The sequence below is a fragment of the Anthonomus grandis genome, chromosome 22 (genome assembly GCF_022605725.1).
Source record: "Anthonomus grandis grandis chromosome 22, icAntGran1.3, whole genome shotgun sequence".
Lineage (NCBI taxonomy): Eukaryota > Metazoa > Arthropoda > Insecta > Coleoptera > Curculionidae > Anthonomus > Anthonomus grandis.
In genome coordinates this window covers 15,722,788-15,744,408 of record NC_065567.1, presented here as the reverse complement: position 1 = coordinate 15,744,408, position 21,621 = coordinate 15,722,788, and the positions used below count along the sequence as shown (strand labels likewise).

At 31.7% G+C, this 21,621-nt stretch overlaps 1 protein-coding gene across 1 annotated transcript in view; it reads left to right on the top strand.

Annotated features, from left to right (window-relative positions):
- The first annotated feature begins 228 nt into the window (after nt 1–228).
- Nucleotides 229–21,621, top strand: part of LOC126748742 (protein trachealess) — a 218,220-nt gene continuing 196,827 nt past the window's right edge. Inside the window, exon 1 of the mRNA XM_050458163.1 lies at nt 229–583. Within this exon, the coding sequence (XP_050314120.1) occupies nt 492–583 (92 nt within the window). The 5' untranslated portion in view covers nt 229–491. The remainder of the gene's footprint in view (nt 584–21,621) is intronic.

The window sequence follows — 21,621 nt, the reverse complement described above, 5'->3', positions numbered from 1 at the left end:
CAATATGTACATACGTCTATAATGTATTACATATCTAATAATGTACACGCATTTCTTGAAGAGCGTCGCGTCTTTCCTGTAGCGTTGCGCGCGCCCGTTCCGCCCGTGATGGGCGTCTCGGCGGTCTGGGCGGGCATGTCACGTGACTAGCGCACCGCCACCGGCTCCGCCCCCCGCGAACGGCTCATTGAGCGCGGCCAAGCTGCCCATCAATGGCCGTGACTTCGCGCCCGTAGTCACACGAAATCGTCGTCTGTTTATAACACTTACGAGAAACTACCAAAATAATAATTCGCGCCGGATTACTGACCGACAATCACTATATGCTAGTGCCTGTGCGAGTGCTTGTGCGAGTGGCTGGTGGCCATATATGTACTCAATAGTGCTTCAGTGACTGTGAGTTTTTGCGCGGCCTCAAGCTGGATCATCCGGGGGGTTTCGGTGCGTCGCCCTGGGCTGCTGTCCTAGGGCATCACGCTGCCGCTTCCATAATGCAAACTGGGGAACCACATGGTTATGGTGCTACACACCATCCTGGAGGGCCCATGGATCTTCACATGCCACAAGCATTCCCATATTACCGGTAAGTCTTGTGTGGCATGCATATATAACACTCTTTCTTATTTGGATTTCAGTGTGTCAGAAGCCTGTGGCACGTGGAAGTTATCGATGGATCATCCAATTTTTTTTACATAAATGCTAATTGGTTTCTCGCATATGTAAATAAATTATTGTTTATTTTAATAAGGTGTGACATGCAAACTTAATGTCTTAAGTACTATCCGAGATCTACAATACCTTTCAAGATCAGATTACTTTATTTAATAGTTTTTTTTTAACAGTTTTATAAGTCATTTAAAAATCTCTCTTTTTAATCCGGGCCTTAATCAACTAGCTGATGACTGTGCTGCAGGGAATCTGGCCACTTGTTGCTCATTTACATTTTCGTGTAAAGCTTATACTTTACCCCCTCTGTTCCACGTGATATATAAATCTGTGACACGTAGGTTTGTGCTTAGTAGTAAAACATTGCATAATAAATGAAAACATTCTGAGTAAATGTTGTGCAAAAATGTGGCATTAGAATAAATATATAATAAATCTATAATAATAATAATAATAAACTTCTTTATTTCAATCTCGGCGAAGGGAAGCATAGGTGTCTAATTAACTGAGCATATAGTTAACACATTACAAAATCATTACTAACCCACATGTACAAAACAAAATAAACTTAAATTTAAATTATTAATAATCTTGTACCTGAACTGAATACCAAATAAATCAAAACAATAAAAATTGATATAAATACAAATTAATAGCTAATAAATACTGACAACAATTACCAATTTACAAAAAAATAAAGTGTAACTAACTTAGCAGTAACTAAACGGAAATTGCCAAAAATAATAGCAATGTAAGTACCCAGAGAAAAAAAAAACTAGGCGACAAAAAAACATATTAACAATTGGTTTAGATTTAGGTTTTTAATTATTTAACTACGTTATACAAAGTATTTGTAGCAAATCAAAAGTAAAAACAAATACAGAAAACAAAAGACATTGTAAGTAAATATAAAACATTATAGGTACGACACACAATATTCGAACAGGTGACAAAATGAGTGTATTGAGGCGCTTGTAACTGTCTCAGAATTTCATCAGTTGAATAAAATGAGTTGGTAATTAAATTGATGGTAGTTAGACTCGGAATAATCCAACGTGGGAGAATGATCGTTGGAAAAGAGCAGTGCTAATATATAACATTAGATTATTGTATCCAGTATCGAGACTATGCTTTGCAGATGCAAATTTGTTTATGCAAAAAACAAGCTATGTGCACCCTTAGTCGATCTTTCATATTTAACCAATTAAGATTAACCGAAAAATGCGAGACGTGATCTCTCATGTTACGATTAAAAATGAGACAGATACATGAGTTTTGAATTCTTTTTGAAGACATTGTTCATAAACTATGTTTCCATAGATGCTTTGAGAAAGAACCAATGACTCACAAAGTCGTTTATTTAAGGATACATTTAAACAAATATTTATTTTGAAATAATTGCCCTAATGAAATAATGGACTTTGAATAATTTTCCCTACATGTTTTCTAAATCTAAGATTAGTTTCAAACAACAGACCCAAATTATATACTCGTTTACTATTGGGATATATCATCAGCCATTTTGAATCCAAAATTATGTTTGACCCATTGACTATTTGGAGCAAAAACATAATTGCAGATTAGAAGTATTTATTTTTAAGAGATGCATTTATCAACTGCATTTTTAAGATTAAAGCTAATACGAAGTTGCATATCATATACGTATCTTTGCATTTCACAATGATCTGAAAGATGTTTCATGTCAAATGTATAAATGAAGAAAAGCAGAACAGAACCTCGAGGTACCCCTTTAGGCAGCAACGGAAAATTTGTCTGAAACTGGGACACAAAAACTACAAATTGGGACAAGAACTTCATTTGAAAATGAAGTTCTTGTCCCAATTTGTACTTGTTGTGTTCGTCCATATAAATAATTCTTGAAGAGAGTGACCGTCGAGTTTGAAAATCCATAGTGTGGAAAATCTTAGTGTCCAACGTGTCAAAAATCTAAAAACACTATAACTGAAGTATTCGTACTGTTTGCTTTTTGAATAATGTTGTCCAAGATATTAGCAAATACCGAATGATTAAATTATGTATGGTAATTCTTGCGAAATTCTGACTAAGACAGAGATTTGTGTATGTAAAACCTTTTCAAACAACTTTGGACATGACTGGTAGTAGACTCATGGAAATCAAGTCGGAAATACTGTAAAATAAAAATATCTTAGGTAAGGGAAAAACTCTCGCAGCTTTTCACTGCTCAGGAAAAACCGAACTTTTGATGCTACTATTAAAAACATGGCTCAAAAAAGTAATAGCCATCATAGCCAACAACATTAGATTTAAGCTCTTTAATAGCGTTTACAACATCGCTGTCAAAAATATCCACCAAGGAGAATTTATTAATAGTGGCACGATTCTCCTGATAATATTTTATAGTGGTATCGTCTGCAGAAGGTGGAGTATTTCTAACTTTTTCTACGAAAGCTTGATTTATTAAATTTGGATTATTAAGAGTCTTGGGAATTTCATCATGTTTTTTTTTACTTTACGTTTCCTATTTTCTTATATGCTTTCTAGTCCGCGAGAGATTTAAATTTTTTATACTTCAAAGGTTAATTATAGTTCGTTGCGGCGTTTTTTCATTACCTTTAATCTCTGTAAATTAAGCGGTTTTACGTCTTGTGGCGCGTACTTGGGTTATAGGGGCGTGCTTGTCAAACAAGCAACTTATATATTTATTCAAGAGATTAACCTTGTCAATAATTATCGAAGCATCAAGTTGAGGCATAGTTTATATTATTTAAGTCCAATCTACATAAATGCATCACCATCAAAATACTTCAGATCCCTATATCGAATTATTTTGGGTTTAGATTAGATATCATACATTTAAGCTCGCATGAAATAGGCTGATCATCAGTACCTTCATGCAAGTCGTGGTGCATAGCTTCCCCGACCAGTAACTCAATCAAGTGTGGATGAACAGTACCAAACAAACGAGTAGGATTTTAGGCTCTTGACTTATATTATAACCAAAAAGGAAGTTTGAGATGTGATCTAATATAAGTGATAATAAACTTATATTAAAGTCTCCTAAGGTAAGTATTTTATCAGTAACTAGTTTTGACATGACTAGAATTTTCAAGACAATCTATGGTGTCCCAAATATTTTATTTTGAAAGTCTATATAATGATCCCAAAGCAAACTTAATATTATTAATAATAAAAGAATGCAAATTTGTTCAAGTTCATCCTGTGAAAAAACATTTTTTAAAACGTATATTTAGTTTCGTATTGACTCTTAAAGATAAATAGGATAAGACTAAAAACATATATTATCAATGTTTAAAAAATATACTTCACCTTATTAATAAAAACTAAATTAAACTAATAATTCTTATTGGAACAAAACTGATACGACATTTTTAAGTACTTACAAGCGAACAGTAAACAAGAACAAAACAACGAAGCGCTTACCCCATCATCAAAGAAAATATGACTTCTAAAGTTCATTTAAGAAAATCTGTTTGTATAGTTAAGAGGGGAGAAATGAAACGCAAACATTAAGGAAGTGCTAATCAGGATTTGCTTTATTGCATAATAGGATCAGTTTTAATATTATTTGATTACAATCCCTGAGACAGTTTTGTTTTCTTGTGGTGCGACGCACCGGTAATTATTAAAGAGGTAGTAAGAGGTTATTGATCGTTTGCTTTGGGTGTTTGCCTTAATTATACTTCATAAATTTCAAAATGGTATTTATTTTGTGTATTGAAATTTTATATAGTAGGTTAATTATTATGTTAATTAATTAAGTTATATTTTAAATGGTCTGGGTGATTTATTATAATTAATTCACTTTAAAGTTATCAACACTGACCTAGTTTTAGTTGTAATAAGTGGCTAATTTAAATATTTTTATTTTTGATGAAATTATCAAAATAAAATACCTACTCGTGATACATTGTATCCATGTAAAATGCATAATCTAAATGGGTATTAACCTTCTAATTTTAAATTATTGTCAATTACATATGGAATATATTTTACATATATTTTAAATATTATAAAGAAATAGTTAAAATACATTTTATAAAATAATAAATATTTCTTGAGAATTTAAATACATACATTTCTTAATTAAAAAAGACAAAAACATTTATTATTCTATACGTTAGCCTTATTTGATCTCAAAAATATTGATAGGTGATATTGCCGGCTATTTATTTTACCAAGATTTAAATAATTAGATGTAAGATTCTGAGAAACAGGTTATAATTATTGCCTATTAAAAGAAAGTGGGGATTCTAACTGGAATAAATTCGCTAGGGCGTTTTTTTGAAACAAATATTTTAAAAAAAACGCAAAAACAAGTCCATTAGGATTTTTTGCCGCCTTTAAAAATCTATTAAATTTTTTTTAACCCTACGGAAGGGTGAAACCTAATTTTTTTAAGTGGGATGATTTCTTTCAAGAGCCCTAGCGATTTTATTTTAGTTTGAGTCCTCTCCCTGTATACTATAATTAAGAAATTGCTTTTATCAGTTTATTTTGAAATTTTCACCTTATTTTCAAGGAAAAAATTATATTTTATTCAAACTTATTTTGGTAAAAAATCGTCTACTACATCTTAAAATAGAGGCACTCTATACGTTTTTTATTAAACTGTAACTTCCTTGAGAACTAAAATAAATCTATATTCAGATCCGGTAATCTAGAAGGCCCATGGTATGAGCTCGTCCATTTCTCAGAGCATTTTTTATTTCTTTCTTACTTATGTTAGTTGGATGCACTGTTGTGCCTCAACGAATTTAAGCAAGGTATATTCAGAATCTATGCTTAATAAAGATTGGTCCTCTTTTTATCATAATGTTTTGGAATTTATTCAAGAAAAAGTAAAATGAAATAAAGTGTTTTGAAAGGATAATATTTATCATAAACCTATACTTCACGAGCTGCAACTGTACCATATGTATATCTTTTTGGTTTGAAGAATAAGTAAATATAACTTACGTTGAACAAAGCCAATTGCTGCACTAGGGGTAAGAGCGGTTAACTAAAATAAACTCTTGCTTTGGTTACTAGATTTAACTCTTACAAACATCTTTGTCACTAAAATTTAAATTTAAGATTAGGTTCGAACCCCAAGAAGTATCCTTAATACCTACAGATCAACGAGCTCTAAGGATAATAAAAGAGATTTTTTGCTATGAAACTATCAGCTGAAAAAAACCCAATTTAAGTACAAACGGTAAACAAAAAATGAACAGAACCGGAGTTTCGAGTACGTTAGTTTGAGTACTCAAAATTCCAGAATTGCTTACCTATTAAAAAAAAACGGGTGCCCAAAATAAAACGACAAAACAAGAGTTTGGCGCCCAACCGCCGCGCCATCATGAAAAAAAAATAACCCACCAAATTAAAAGAACACATCTCTAATCAAACGTTAGTTACCCTAAAAAACACTTTTTTTTTAATTTACTTTAAAGCTATTTACTGGCAAAATGATATTTCTAATATATCCAATTTAAAACTTAATTTCGTTTATATCAAAAAATAAACGCCTCATAATTTTTGTCGCAGCTTGGCGAAAACTTATACCCATAAATAACTATTAAAAATAAGTCGGTAAGACTATTATAAAAGCGTAAGGGCACGAGCGGGAAAAAATCAAATTCATAATAGAACAAGCTGTTACAGGGAATACAAATTAATGCAGGCGAGCCTCACTTTTTTTGACTCAATGACTTTAACAAAGCGGCGCGTGTAAGCTAGTTTAGAGCGAAGGGGAGCAAACGGATCTACTGTTTTAAAGTATAATCAACACGCTGCGAAAAAAAAATCATACTTGCAAATTTTTGATCGGGGCCCTTCGCAGGCCGTAAAGACATTAGCTTCTTACATTTACACCCCTTGAACTTAAAAACTCGACCCCTGCCTATAAAAATTCGTCGCACGGAATTATTTTAAAGGAAAATTATAGGGAGGCCAAGCCTTTACTCTTTAAGAAATTTTTCCTAGCTGGCCACTAAGATATTTTTAAAAATCATTAAGCAATTGCAGTATACAAAGTTACATTATTCTTGTTATATTAAAAAGAGTACGTATTTATAGCAATTCATTGGCAGTTGTAATTTGTTAACTCATTTTTTGTCGATGCAAAAACAATAGTAATTACAGGTACGTCCATCCGTAGTCTTCCTTATAGATATGCCTTGTACGAATCGGCAATTTTCAACGAAACCTTATTAGAACACGTCGTTTCGTCTGTTAAGGAATCATGCCAGCCTTTTTTGCGGGATTGTGTTAATCAGCTCAGAAGGATAAAGCAACAAAAATTGAGAAAACCAGTAGAGGATGCTTTTTGCTCCAAAAAACTCACTCCGGCCGTCCGAATGGCTTTGCCATTGTGGCCATATACGTCTAGCAGGCAAGTGCTCTTTAAAACTGTTGACCATTGAAAATAAATTAAATGTAAAATAATATAAATCAACATGTAATACCAACAAAAAATTGCTTATGGATTACGATATAATAAAGCTAATGTTTTAATAAGCTTTTCGCAAGCATTTGTAAATGACTGATTACTATTAGCAGATAGAAAATAGAAAAAATAATGCGGTTGAGACCACACGAATAAGTAAAACTTCTTTAACTCCATTCATATGTATACAGTGACCGCCTAAAGTTCCGCATAAATTCGATAAAAATTAGACATGATTTTTTGAGAAAACGCTCGGATCCGTCGATTTTTATTTTAAGTTGCGCATTATTTCACATAAATTTTTGTATACAGGGTGGAACAAAAAAAAGATATGCCGTCATCGGTAATTTTTATAAATAGAATGCTATATTTTTTATTGCATTTATGAAATAAAGGCGAAATTTCAAGCAAGTTTCGTATAATACACTTTATGTCAAAACTCAACTTTTTTTCAAAAACAACTTTCAGAAATATTTACATTTAACCAACAAGAAAGCAAGTAAGTACGTCTATTTACATATTAAGATAAAATGGTTAAAAAAAATTATAACCTGTGAAAACTCTTATTAATATATCAAGTGTTCAAACTGATCCCCATTTACTTCTTGGCAGAAAGCAAGACGGTTTACAAACTCATGTAAAACACTATCAATTATTTCGGGTGATACACGTCTAATTTCATATCTAATTCTATTTTTCAAATCTTCTACGTTGTTTGGCTTCTCAATATAAACTTTACTTTTCAGGTACCCCCATAGAAAATAGTCGCAGGGATTTAGGTCTGGTGACCTGGCCGGCCACTCTATTGGCCCTCTTCGTCCTACCCGTCTTCCTGGGAATACTGTCTGGTCTTGTTCGTCTGGGTATAGGGCAGCCAAAGCAGGGATAAGATCTTCTTGAAGAAAATTCAAATAGCGTTGTCCTGTTAAATTTTCTTCGAAAAAGTATGGCCCTATTACTTTATTTTCCACTATACCAGCCCAAACATTAATAGATTTATGGTACTGTGTATGAGCCTCAGTTGCCCAGTGTGGATTTTACACTGACCAGTACCGAAAATTTTGCCGATTTACGACACCGTTTAAATAAAAATTTGCTTCATCCAAAAACAAAACTCGTAACACAAACTGACGGTTATTATTGCAAATGTTTATCATTTGCTCGCAAAAGTGGTTTCTTCGATCAGGATCGTCCTCATTTAATTTGTGTATTAGTCTAATTTTATAAGGGTGGCATTCATTTGCTTTTAAGATGCGTCTTACCGACGTTCCGGCTATATTATTGTCAACTGAAATTTGTGAAGTTGCATTGTTTGCATTAAATAGTTCACTTACTTCTTTTTGCGTGAGCACTCGATCCCCGTACCCTAGTATCATCAAAATTTCAATTCGTTGGGTTTCCGTTAAATTAGCCATAATTTAGTCTGATAAAAACTATTATTTTTCGAACTGACAGCGACATTCGAAAATGGAGATTCTTTACGAGTGCAACCATGGAAATAGAAACAATTGGCAGTGTTTATAACATAATTTTTATCCTCGACTTTACCTTAATTTGTAAATAGACGTACTTATTTGTTTTCATGTTATTTAAACGTAAATATTTCGGAAACAGTTGAGTTTTGAGATAAGGTGTGTTATACGAAACTTTAGCTCGGAATTTCGCCTATATTTCATAAATGCAATTAAGAATATAGCATTCTATTTAAAAAAATGACCGATGACGTCATATCTTTTTTTTTGTTCCACCCTGTATACAAAAATTTATGTGAAATAATGCGCAACTTAAAATAAAAATCGACGGGTCCGAGCGTTTTCTCGAAAAATCATGTCTCTAATTTTTATCGAATTTATGCGGAACTTTAGGCGGTCACTGTATATAATATATGTATGTATGTATATACTCTCTCTTGCTTCTACAGTAATACCAAACGTAACTCTATCTCTTTCTATTTCCACTAACTCATATCTCCTTCTCAACTACCGTTCGCCTCGCCCGATCACACTTTTCGTAACGCATTCGCCAGCTTACTTCCTAACTCAAGCATGCGTAAAGAAGTTTTACTTCAAAAATAATAAATTAATAGTTAATCACTAAATATTTTTTTTAAATTGCCTGCGAGAAAATTATCCTTCGGACCTAAACACACAACTTAATTAATTTAATATTTCAAAAAATATAACACAGGCGATATTTATTCAAATTCTCAAATTTCTGAGTTCTGGCCTTTGGAAAAGCTTCATACCATTTAAAAAATAACTGTGTTCAAGTTAGGAGAGTAAGCGAGTCTTTACCAATTACCAATCTCAAAATTACCAATCCAATTTTAAGGAGACCCTTTGTCTGTGTGCCTAAAGAATTTTGAAGGAAATCTAGAAAATTTTAAATTAAGAATATAACGAGAATGGAATACATAAATCACACATCTACTCCAAATATTTTATAAAAATGAGTTTACACTCTCTATAGGGTATATTTTTAAACTAAGTATTTCAGTTTTGTAGCTTTATTACAAGTACTATGTAAATTGATAATCATTTTATAAATGAAACCTTCATTGATTTAACAGAATTTATAAAAGCTTATTAATTATACCCTGAAGAGTTGCCATTTCAATTTTCCTTGTTTGGTTAAGACAGTAGGTTTCTGGATATATTTGCTTAAAATGGTGATCTTGATTTTGTCAGAGGATTCATTTGTTGGTACTTCTCTTAAATTTATATTACATTGAAAGAGTTCCAGGGATACAGATTTTCAATATGAGGCAGTATATCAATAACATTCTAGTAAATCATTTAAACATAAACAGTTTACCCAAATGTACGTTGGCTTAGAGGCGTTTAAAATATAATTTAAATAGTAATAAGAGTGGCAAATATTAAAACATCTATAAAAATTGCTAGTCATAATATATTAAGTTATGCCCTTAAACAACTTTCTTGTATACATGTAAAAACTGAGATAAATATGGAACTTTTAAAAGCAACGTAACATTTAATAAGCTTAACGAGCTAAACATTCTAAAATAATTAAAATTCTCTAAAAGTTATACTAAAAAATATATGAATTTAAATTTACTAATTACATATTTTGTAATTTGTTTCTCTACTTATATCAGACTTAAAAACTTTCAGGTTGATAAATAATATTGAAATTTGTAGTTTATATTTTTGTTATATATAATATTGTTCATATTTTATCAATATATCCTTCAAGAAATTAAACACCTATTAATGTTAATTTTATTGCATTTTTTCCCATTGAACAAATTTTCTCAATGGATCCTATTTACCAGTCTACGAGAATTAAATAGTAAGATTACAACATCAAATTAAAAATAACAACATTCTTGCGATCGGCTACCGTTTATTTAATTATCTGATAAATAATTACGTAATTATTATAAAAGATTTTTTTATTTATAAGCAAGCTATTGAATTTATGTTAGCGGTGATTATACTTATCAAGAATTTTAAATTAATAAAAATAAAAGCGAATTATTTTGTTTATGTTTATAATTATATCAAATTGCGCGACCTCAACTTATAAGGCAGCTAAATAAATGGCAATTTAATATATAAAGACGACTTAACTTAATAAAGACAAGGACAAGATTAATTTATATTTGGTAATATGAACTTAATTAAGGTGACTGAAATAAAAATTAATACTCCGCACATAGTATTTATTATAAATTATTGGTAGCTTTTTAAGGTATAATATAATATTTGATTATGGTAAGAAATTTAAAAAATTGACAAGATACAATTGTAAAAGAATTTGGAAAATTAGCATATAAACTTAAATTGAAAAGACCAACTGTTTTTTACACTGATTTTTGATAAATTCAATCCATTACACTCTTAAACGCCTAATATTTTACTGATTTTGACTAATATGAAAAAAAATAAGCTGTTACAAATTCCATATATTTAGTAGACAACTCTGTTTTAGTGATCAGGTGTACAAATGATGTTGCTCGATTCTTGTTCAGATTACAGTTTACCCTCAGCAATTTGAGCAGTTTTTCATTATTTATTTACTTTGGTTCGCCTATAGAAACTCACCCAACACAGCTCATCTCTACCCTAGGACCTTTTAGTTCGGAAAGTTTGTCGTTTAATGTTTTTAAGTTGACCTATTTTTTTAAAGAAATGTTGAGATATCCTATTTTTTACAGATTCATCAAGCCTATTTATTGCATTGAGCGGAAACATGCCAATTTTTAACGTCTTGCCATCCATACAGTCAAAGATATCGTATTTTACTTCTCGAAAAAGGCGCACATAATTTAATCGTGAACCTTAGTTAATTACCATGAGAAGCTGAGGTAGTAAATATTTTAGGCCATATAAGAATGATTAAAGAAATTAAAATATATTTCATATAAGACCAAAATTTGAAACAGGTCTAAATGAATAGAGCAGAACCACTTACTCATTATACAAATCTGGATGTTTTAATTTGGTATAACTTCTTTAATATAAGCTGTCAAATATTTTGAAGTCCAGTAAGTGTAAATTTTAAGAAGAGTCAATTAAAAATCACAAAACCATTCAACATCCTTAGTGTTATATTATATTATAAAATAAATGACGTATATCCAACGCTTATTTCCAATATTTACCTTTTCACTAATATTATAATAAAAAAACCACAATTGTATGAAATAAATCAACTAGTATCAATTAAAGAAATTGTTATTTAACACAGCTAAGAAGTAAAGGGCCTCATCATAAAATGATTAGGAGAGATCGAGAGGACGCGACGGGACAACGATCGGTGAAATGTGACCGAAGATAAAGGCAGTTACCGGCATATGCCCGCGACAAGTTTTGCGAGAAAGGCTGCACTTCCCGACACATGTTACACTTTTGGGATCAGTTTTATATCCTTTACATGACATGTTGACTCTTTTGCATTCCGCCCTGTCAATTTGCTCGACACCTTTTGCTAGAGGCGGACGACATGTGAAATTGAAACGAGTTGGTAAATGAAATTTAATTGATATATAAAGATTAGTAGCTGTAATAAGATTTTGATTTTAGGCATTCAAGGTTTTAAAAATTGTTGAATTAACGTATGATCTTATTCAATATAACTATAAATAAAGGTTTAATTTTTTAATATTTTATTGGTCATATGTAGTGAAAAAAAAATTGTGCTTTTACCTCTTTAACTTTATGTCAGGGTTTCAACTTTTACAGACTTTGATTTGCATTATACCAACAGAATTCTCTCCTCTAATAAAAACAAATTTACCACAAATAAAGCAAATTTTGATCAATAATGCGTAATAAGTACTATTAAATAAATCAAAGTTAAAACACAAAAAACAAATGCTCAAAATCCACAATACAAAATAAATATCGAATTAAATGTTTTGTTTCTCATTTACGTATCTCTATAAAAAGTTGACATCTTTTCTCAATATATTGAGCATGATGAATCCGTAAAAAAATTTTTTAGTTCGACAGCCGATCGGAGCAATGCTGTCTTAAAAATGACAAATTCATTAAAAAATTAAAGTTAATTCCTGTCAACTGATAGATTAGTATGAGTGAATAAAAGTGATTAAGAAATTAAAACTGCTTCAAAGGCTAAACAGTAATTCGAATAAAAAAAAAGCTTAAATGAGAAAACCGTTTTACGTTTTTGACTTTTTTATTTGATTCCTTTAGCTCAAAAAAAAATCCTGGCGCCCAACACGTTTATATTTCGTAACATCTAATAATAGATTTTTTACCCTAAACTAACTTGTAGAGAAAAAGAGAAAAAAGCCTTATACAGGATGTTTTCAAAGTTGAGCCATTAATTTTAACTTCTTGTAAGACTCGTCAAAAGGATTTGATTTGCTTAAAATCGCCTAAAAGTTGCATAATAAAAGAAATAGTAAAGCATTAAAATTGTGAAAAAATAAGAATATTATAACTCAAGTTGTAGTCTCTTATAATTAATAGTGGAAAACAATACGAGAAGAAGAGTATTATCCTAATCATTATCAATGGGTACAAGCGTTACAACTTAAAGATCAGTTTTCAGAACAATTCAGCAGGAATAAAGATTTTACGAAAATAATTTTGTGTACGAGGCCACATTTACACGAGATAAGAGTGCAAAATTTCCACAACAAGAATGTTTATGCAGTAGAAAATTCGCATAATATTTGGGCTGACCTGATAAATAGCATGCTTATTGGACCTTAAATTTTTATACCTCAACTGAGCGGTGAAATTTATTTAGATTTGCTTCGAAACAATTTGTCACAATTATTAGAAGATGTTTCTTTAAATGTGAGGCAGAATATGGGGTCTCTATATTTCTTTACGTTTTTAACTAGATGGATAGGGTGCAATGGACACATTTCTTCACCTTCCCGCGTCATAGATTTAACGCCTTGCGATTTTTTTCTCTGGAGCTATTTAAAAGAATTGGTGCTTATACTTCGAAAGATCCCATTGAAAATTCTTGTGCTTTAATTCGTGGACATCAGGATTTTATTTTCGAAGCTTGTAAAGATTCGTGGAAATCGCCGAGCAAGATTATATATTAATCGAACAAATGGGTACAACTTTGGACAATTTGCCCAAAAACGGTAACCATTTAACTTAATAAAGATTTTTTAAAATAATTTTCATTAATGTAAAGAAACTCTCTTAATTATGCAACTTTTATATAAGTAATTTTTGGTAAATTGACTCCTTTAACATAAATTAGTTCTACAAGGTGTTAAAATAAAATACTCAATTTTAAAAACGCCTTGTATATGTTAACTAAGTATAAGTCAAAAACTATCAAGACGGTTAAAAGATTTCGTCTAACAAGATAAGCAACTTTCAATCAATAGTGCAAAATAAGTACTAATCAGAATAGATATGGGCTAAAGGCAAAATAAAACTAATGGTTAAAATCCACAATATTACAAACACATTTAATAAAATTACGAACACATGACCAGAATTTTTTGTTTGAATTTTAAGTATTTTAAGAAAAAAAAATTGTCTGATGATGTCCTAGTTGGGAGAAACGTGTATAATTTTGTCAGCGTAAGTAAAGAAGATAACAAAGTTCTAGTCATCGTAATCGCAGGGTTTACTTACTACCAAGAAGTCAAGGGTAATAGCACAGTCTAACAGTTGAAATCTATATACTTTGATAATAGCATCAAAACTAAAAACAAACATTTTTCAAGAGAAATGAGATCTGGGTAGTTTTATTCCAAATAAAAAATCCTCTAAAATAAGATCAACCCACTTTTTCCATTTTCTGGATTCATTAGGGGTTGCAGGTATGAGCGTGAATTATTGTGGGAAAGCCCCTGGAAAAGAAAAAATGACCATTGAATCCGGATTAAAAGTTCAGAAAATGTTTATTTCGGTTAAAATATTTTTTAAACAGATCTGGTTGAATTATAAGACAATTTAGAGGTTCAAATAATTACTATAAGTGATGTTTTGACCAATATTAGTAGACCAATATATGTTATATTAATTAAAAAAAAATCATTAAGTAATTTAGTTTATAGGTACTTAAACTTAAAATATATACCGAATGAGTCGAAAAGAACTCACCAAACTCCAGAGTTAAACAAAGTTATTTACATTACCATGGTTTTAATTATAGCGCTGTTTTAACAAATTTTCAAAAATCCAGCCACGTTTAGAGGTGAAACCCATTCTACCACGGCTGCGAAAGGCCCTTGTTATAGTCCAAATAGCTCAAACACAGTCGTATTTATAATGCGTCAAATTAGGGCCTTCCGAGTGCCACTTTGTACATCTCATTTTTAAACCAGCCCCATAAACAATAGTCCAGTGGTGTGAGGTCTGGAGACTTGGATTCCAACCAATAGGACCACCGCGACCAATCCATAGTCCTGGAGACTCTCCGTCCAAATATTGCTTGACCTGACGAGCGAAATGAGAGTTCCATCATGCTGATAATACATTCGCATTCTAATGTTTAGAGGACCTTTCATTAATAAATCTTTTAACCTATTTTGCAAAAAAATAAGTAGGTCTCTCCTGTGAGACGATATAACTATAGATCATACCACACCACACGCTTACAGAAAACTTGTGTTGAATACAGTTTAAACTGTTGCGTGTGGATTTTCGTCTGAACATACATGAGAGTTGAAAGTATTATTGATGCCATCACGGGTGAATGTTGCTTCATCGATCAAAAGTATGCGCAATACAAAGAGATGATTATTATTTATCCAAACACAAAATTGCATACGCCTAACGTAATCTTCCGGTTTTAGGTGGTGTACAGACTGTACATGGTATGTTAGCTGTTGGTTGCATCAAGTCCTACCAAATTCAGAATATTTTCCACTTCTTCTAAACCTTGTCGAGTAGCTCGTTCAGATATTATGTGAGTATATACTGGGCAAAGTTCCGGTCTAGCAAAGTTTCTTAAAAACTCCGATATATAAGTTTTTGTCTAGATTTCTCTGGTATGGAAATCGTCAACTATATTTTTGAACACCAGCTGTAGCAATCCCATTACAAAAAGCGTAAACAAAAACCATATTTCTAAATTTGAATTGTATGGCATTATACATTTTTGAGTTTAATCCTACAAACTCAATAATGAACGCGTTAAACATACTGACACTAACCGATATCAGAATAACAAAATGGACCAAACAGGCGGTATCTACAGAATTTGTGATAAGAAGCAGGAAACTTTTTAAAATATTTTAATTATTTTGATTATAATAATTGTTCTAGACCCAACCGGAGTTTTGTGACACATATAAATATATGTTTTATAATATAACTATTTTATACTAATACAAATTTTAAAACAAAGTTCCTCTTATAACAGGAAATCAAACGGAAAAGCGTTGGTATAATTTAATAGAAATGTAGCTTTTTCCATCTAAAAAAAGTTCAATCGACTTTTTTGTGACAGCAATTTAAATACAATTTGACGCTTCGGTTAACGAAACACAAAAATTGATGGTTTATGGATGGCTAAGGCCGAAGAGTATTGTTTAACCACATCATGGTAATGTTGGATGGGAAAAAATTTCATTTGCGATTATTATTAATTGACTATTTGATATCTTTTACAACAAATTGCGCTAGTTTAGGCACACCTTAATCCTTAAAGTAAGGAAAAAAAATCCTTAATATAATTTTCAATAATTATGACCACAAAATGTTGCCTTAAAAATGTAACAGTGTAGGTTTTCACATTTTATGACTTTAAGAGTAAGTTAAGCGAAATGAAAAGATATCTCACCCGAAGAAAATAAAAAACTTTACAAATGAATTAACTTTTTTATTGGGTGGTAAATGAGCGGAACGGTCGGGGATTTGTAATAAGGGCGCATATTTGGTGCGAGCCCTTTTTTCTACGGGGGAGACCTATTGTCAAGTGCCTTAAACATAATACTTTCCGAAGGGGAAAATAGGGTCCTTTCAAGGCAACTGCTCTTAGAACGAGCATGTAAAGCAGCCTTTATTATAAGAAAATTCCCATTTACGGCCAAATGACGGAAAATTTAAAGCATCTCACCGTCTGCTACGTGTGGATTATTCTGTTGATAAATAATATGTACCACCCCTTGATATTGCTTTCTTTTTAGTTAGGAAATACGTTTTTTTTTAAATATTACTTTGGTTTTGTAGCAAATATAACGATAAATTAAATTTTATATTTAAACTAAAAAGTCACTCTTTAACAGGGTTCAAATCCAACATCTTAGGATTTCCGCTCTGATGTTCTGCCTACAGAGTTTTGAGGATCATCATCATAACGTTGGCCTTTAGAATATGTGGAAGCGATATAAAGGAGAATATCAGGGCCCCTTTAACTATTTATTTATATAATGAGTTAATGGGCAGTATCCTCCAAAAAAGTTGAATTCCATAAGTTTTTATGTGATATTAGTCTTATTGTGGATATTCTGTGCTTGCTTTGGAATAAAGGCAGATGCAGTTTTAGAATAAGGATTTTTTGGCAATGAAAATCAGGGAGCACGAGTTATGTGATCATGCTCCTCGTAAGTAGAGCCTGAATAAAGCGTTATCAGGATTTTTCTAGAGAAAAGTGAGGGTCTTGGGTTTATTTATGTGAGTTGATTTACGACATAAATTTTACAGAGTTCACCCTGAATGTTAATCATTGGTACTGTGGGAAGCTACTAAATTATATTGGTGTATATTTATGAGACTAAAACCATCGTAACAATTTGATAAACATTTATTTAAATTAAAAGAAAAAGGGATCTTGGTAACGATTACCTGCATATTCAGTGCTTAATACTTAAATTATCTATTTTTAGTGTTTATTCTTATTCAAACTGAGAATAACTTAAGAAATATGATTTAAAGAGACAAACACTCTTGAGGCCAAAGTTGTACTTCTAGAATTTAAACAAAATTGAGTGTGACACATAGTCAAAGGCTTTCGTTAGGTCGTAAAAAGAGGTAAATGTTTCTAAGCTTACAATAAGTTATTAAGTTAATAGTTAGTAGATAGATTAGAATATTTTTTATATTGATTTTATAAAAAATATTTTATAAAGAATATTTTTTATATCTATTAGCAATAATATGGATTTAAACTTAGAATATTGAAAGACTGATTTAGTCAACAACAACTTTTTTTGAGTTCTACATGTTCAAAGGGGCAAAGAGGGTGTTTGTTTTAAAAACTTATTCATTGATTTCCGTTGTCAAGTTTACACGCATCTTCAAAAGAGGAAATTTTCAGCTATATATCAACACATTATCATGCTAATTTAACTTATTGATGTTACATTTTGGATTAAAAATAAAAATTAGAAATAGATATATGTTATTCTAAGCGCAAAAATACCAACTTCAAAGCAAAAAAAAAATTAACATTCTTATTCCTAAAACCGTTTTTAAAAAATTTGTAATGGCAACACTGCAGGCATAAGCTGATATCTTGACAAACAGCTGTCGTCTAAACATAGAATAATAAAAACTTATCAAGAAATCGATAATAATTATAAAATATTTAATTTCTATAAAAATGCTTTCTATTAGATAAGTAACTTCTATTACTACTACTATCAGTATTCTAATGAAGTACGTTAAAAAAACGCATAAATGGTTCATAAATGGTAATATTGCTTATAATTTAAAGCATAATCTATTAATAATAAACTTTTACCAGGTAAATATTTTTTTATGACGTCACTGGTAAAGATTACTGGTGTCGGTGGAATCAACAATGCGATCGAGCGGCGTTGCGATTTTGTTGCCTTTTTCTTTAACTTTAAAATCATTTAACTTTAAATGTTGACTTCTTTATAGAGTATATTTTATGAAAAAAAAATGCTTCATATTTTATTAAAGAGGAATAGTATTATTTTGCCCCTGTAAAAATAAGTGACACATTTTTATGATATTATAAAGTGTCTTTTTTTGCCATTTCTACATAAGCATTTGACTTCAATGCATCAGCGATGTTGCAAGCAAACAAACTGCCCATAGTTCCACGGCAATGCTAATTCTAGCCTTTCAATGTTCTAAGGATTTAAAGCAAATAAAAAATATGTGCTTTAATTCCACATTAGTTTCAAGAAACATTGTTTTATTGCTACCAATTTATGTAAAAACATATTCATCGAAATAATTTTCTTTAAAATATCTAAAGTATATAATATAAAACATATTTTAAACTGTTAACGTGCCATGTCGATAAAATAATTCGTTATAGAGAAGAATAAATTCCACTCCTGCGTAAGTAGAAACCAGTAGCAAAACCATCAGTACGATATACGTAGCTAGATAACGTCCATTAGTACTAATTGGTGTCGGACGTATAATATTTTCCGAACAATCAGTTCGCGTGATGGTTCTCGCTCTGTTGGCGCGTACCAGTACCAAACAGTAGTCCTGGTTTTTAGCAGGTACTACTTACTCATCCCGGCCTCATCGTATCGCGTAAGAGAGTCGATCTTGTGTGATTTATTATGACTATATTTTAAGTAGACTAGTTAAACTGCTTTTAAAGTATCGTTTCACTGGAAAAAATCCTCACGATGTAACTAATAAGCCACTTAATTGAAGATTCGTCGAAGTATCGCTGTTGATCTATCATAAATCAGGCACCTTTTTATGTGTCTTTATTGGATGCGTTACATTATTTCGATCTTTACTTTATCGTTTTTTATTACAAGAAAGAACTTAAAAATTGAAAAATGTAGAAGGTATTTTGGTCAAACATTTTCATTAAACTATAATAAGAACAATTGAATTTTATTAGGAAGTTTTAACTAGGCCAGTGAATGCTTAATCAGTAAATAACCAACTCGATTAGGTAATAGAGCTACTTCATCAATTACATACTCGTAATAAGCTTTTTAAGAAGTACATACACTTAGTTTTAACACTATAATTATAGTGTTAAAACTATTGTAACAAATACGTATAATAAATTTTATTTATTCTTTTTATTTAATAGAGAGAGAAATAATACAAGATATAGGAAAAAAATAAAAAAATCAAAAAATAGGTCTGATGTCATGCATGGCAAGTAAATTAACTCAGATCAGTTGCTCAACAGAATCAATTCAGATAGAGGCATCACTGTAACTAGAGAAGTTAAAAAAGTATGGGTTTTCTACAGTAATATAAATCTTCTAAAATTCTATTTAGAAGGCAAGATTCAGACTGACAAACTGAGGTGCGTTATTGACAAGAATATTAATTATTGGGGTACCTCAAATTTCCCTTCTATGACGAATACTTTTCCAGGCAAGGTATACTCACTGTTTTTGCAGATGATACTGACGAATCATTAACGGTTTCATGGGGGTATATAAGAGACTGGAGAGATGGTTTTCTGCAAATAAACTTTTCCTTAATCATTTACAAGAATGTTTAAGGAAAAGTTCGCAAAAATGGTTTTCTCGATGTGAAGTCTAGAGAGTGTGAATACTGAGCTTAATTGTGATGGAGCTAGGTTATTGGATGCTACTTGGATGCAAGACTTCACGAGAGGTAATATATTAATTGACGATGTAGAAACCTAAACAACAATTCGTTTGTTTTCAGAAATCTGTCTAGATATGTCTCACAACCAGTTTACTTTGTACTGTTCTATTTGCATCTTACTTATTCCATCTTAACATGAGGCCATGTTGCTTAAGAATTCTCGCTGCTCCTGCTCAGTATATCTTACACAATCTGAAATACTTATAAGAACTATTTATAACTAACTATAAAAGCCACAATGATGTTCACCAGTATCAGACATTTGTGCATGGACAATTAAAGTTTTTAATATTAGAAATGAATTTTAACGAATTAAAAGAAAAATTAAAAAGTTTCTTATACGGGGTGTTTTAGAACTATGGGATCAAACTTCTGGGGGTTGTTCAGTGCAACAGAAGAATCCATTTGAGTATAGAAACCCATGTCCGGAAATGCGTCACTATGCCACTACGGCCCTAATACGCGTTAAAATTTATAAAAAACATTAATTACCTAAATAGGATCTGCTGCATTTATTTTTACCTTTTGTACATGATGCCATCACAACAATTGTTTAAAATCAACGCTTATCAATGTCAATTCTCAATGTCATGTTTAAAAATTTTATAGCCTACAATTTTTAAACATTTATTGCTAATGGAAAACTTTACCAATCAAGAATTGGCGGATATGCATTTGACATACGGAGCAACAAACTGCAATGCACGAGCAGCATCGCGGTTGTATAATGAACGTTATCCGACGACAGCATCCTGGATACAAAAAGTTTAGTGCGGTTCATCGGCGGCTCGCTGAGACAGGCATGTTTAAGACCAAGATGCATACGGTTCGAGCAACACCAGTATGTTGCTCGAACCGTAAGAACGGTCGAATTTGAAGAAGAGGTGCTTCAGCGAGTTGCCGATGACCATCAAATAGCACACGTGACGTCGCTAAGAATATGAATACGAGTAACGCTTCTGTCTGGCGGATACTACACGAGCAACAACTCCATCCTTACCACTCCCAGAAAGTTCAAGGTATGACTGTAGCCGATTATCATACTAGAGTTCAATTTTGTCGATGGCTTCTGGATCACATCAAATTTGCACAACCAAATTTTATACGATATGTTTTATGGACCGATGAAGCCTCTTTCACAAGAGACGGTATTTTTTATAGTAGGAATAGCCATGTTTGGGACGAAGAAAATCCTTATGCAATTTTTTTAAGAAAACATTAGAATCGTTGTCTGTCAACGTATGGGCAGGCATTGTTGATGATTATTTAATTGGGCCATACCTTCTACCGGAACGGTTAACAGGACCTATTTATCTGCGTTTCTTGGAGGAAGTTCTCCCAGAACTCCTTGAAAATGTTCCACTAAACGTTAGACAGCAAATGTGGTTTCAGCATGATGGAGCGCCGGCTCACTTTGCTGTACAAGTACGCGAGTATTTGGCTCAGCGGTTTGGGCACCATTCGATTGCCAGAGGTGGAGCAGTTTCTTGGCCTCCTAGGTCACTTGATTTAACGTCACTCGATTTTTTCTTGTGGGGA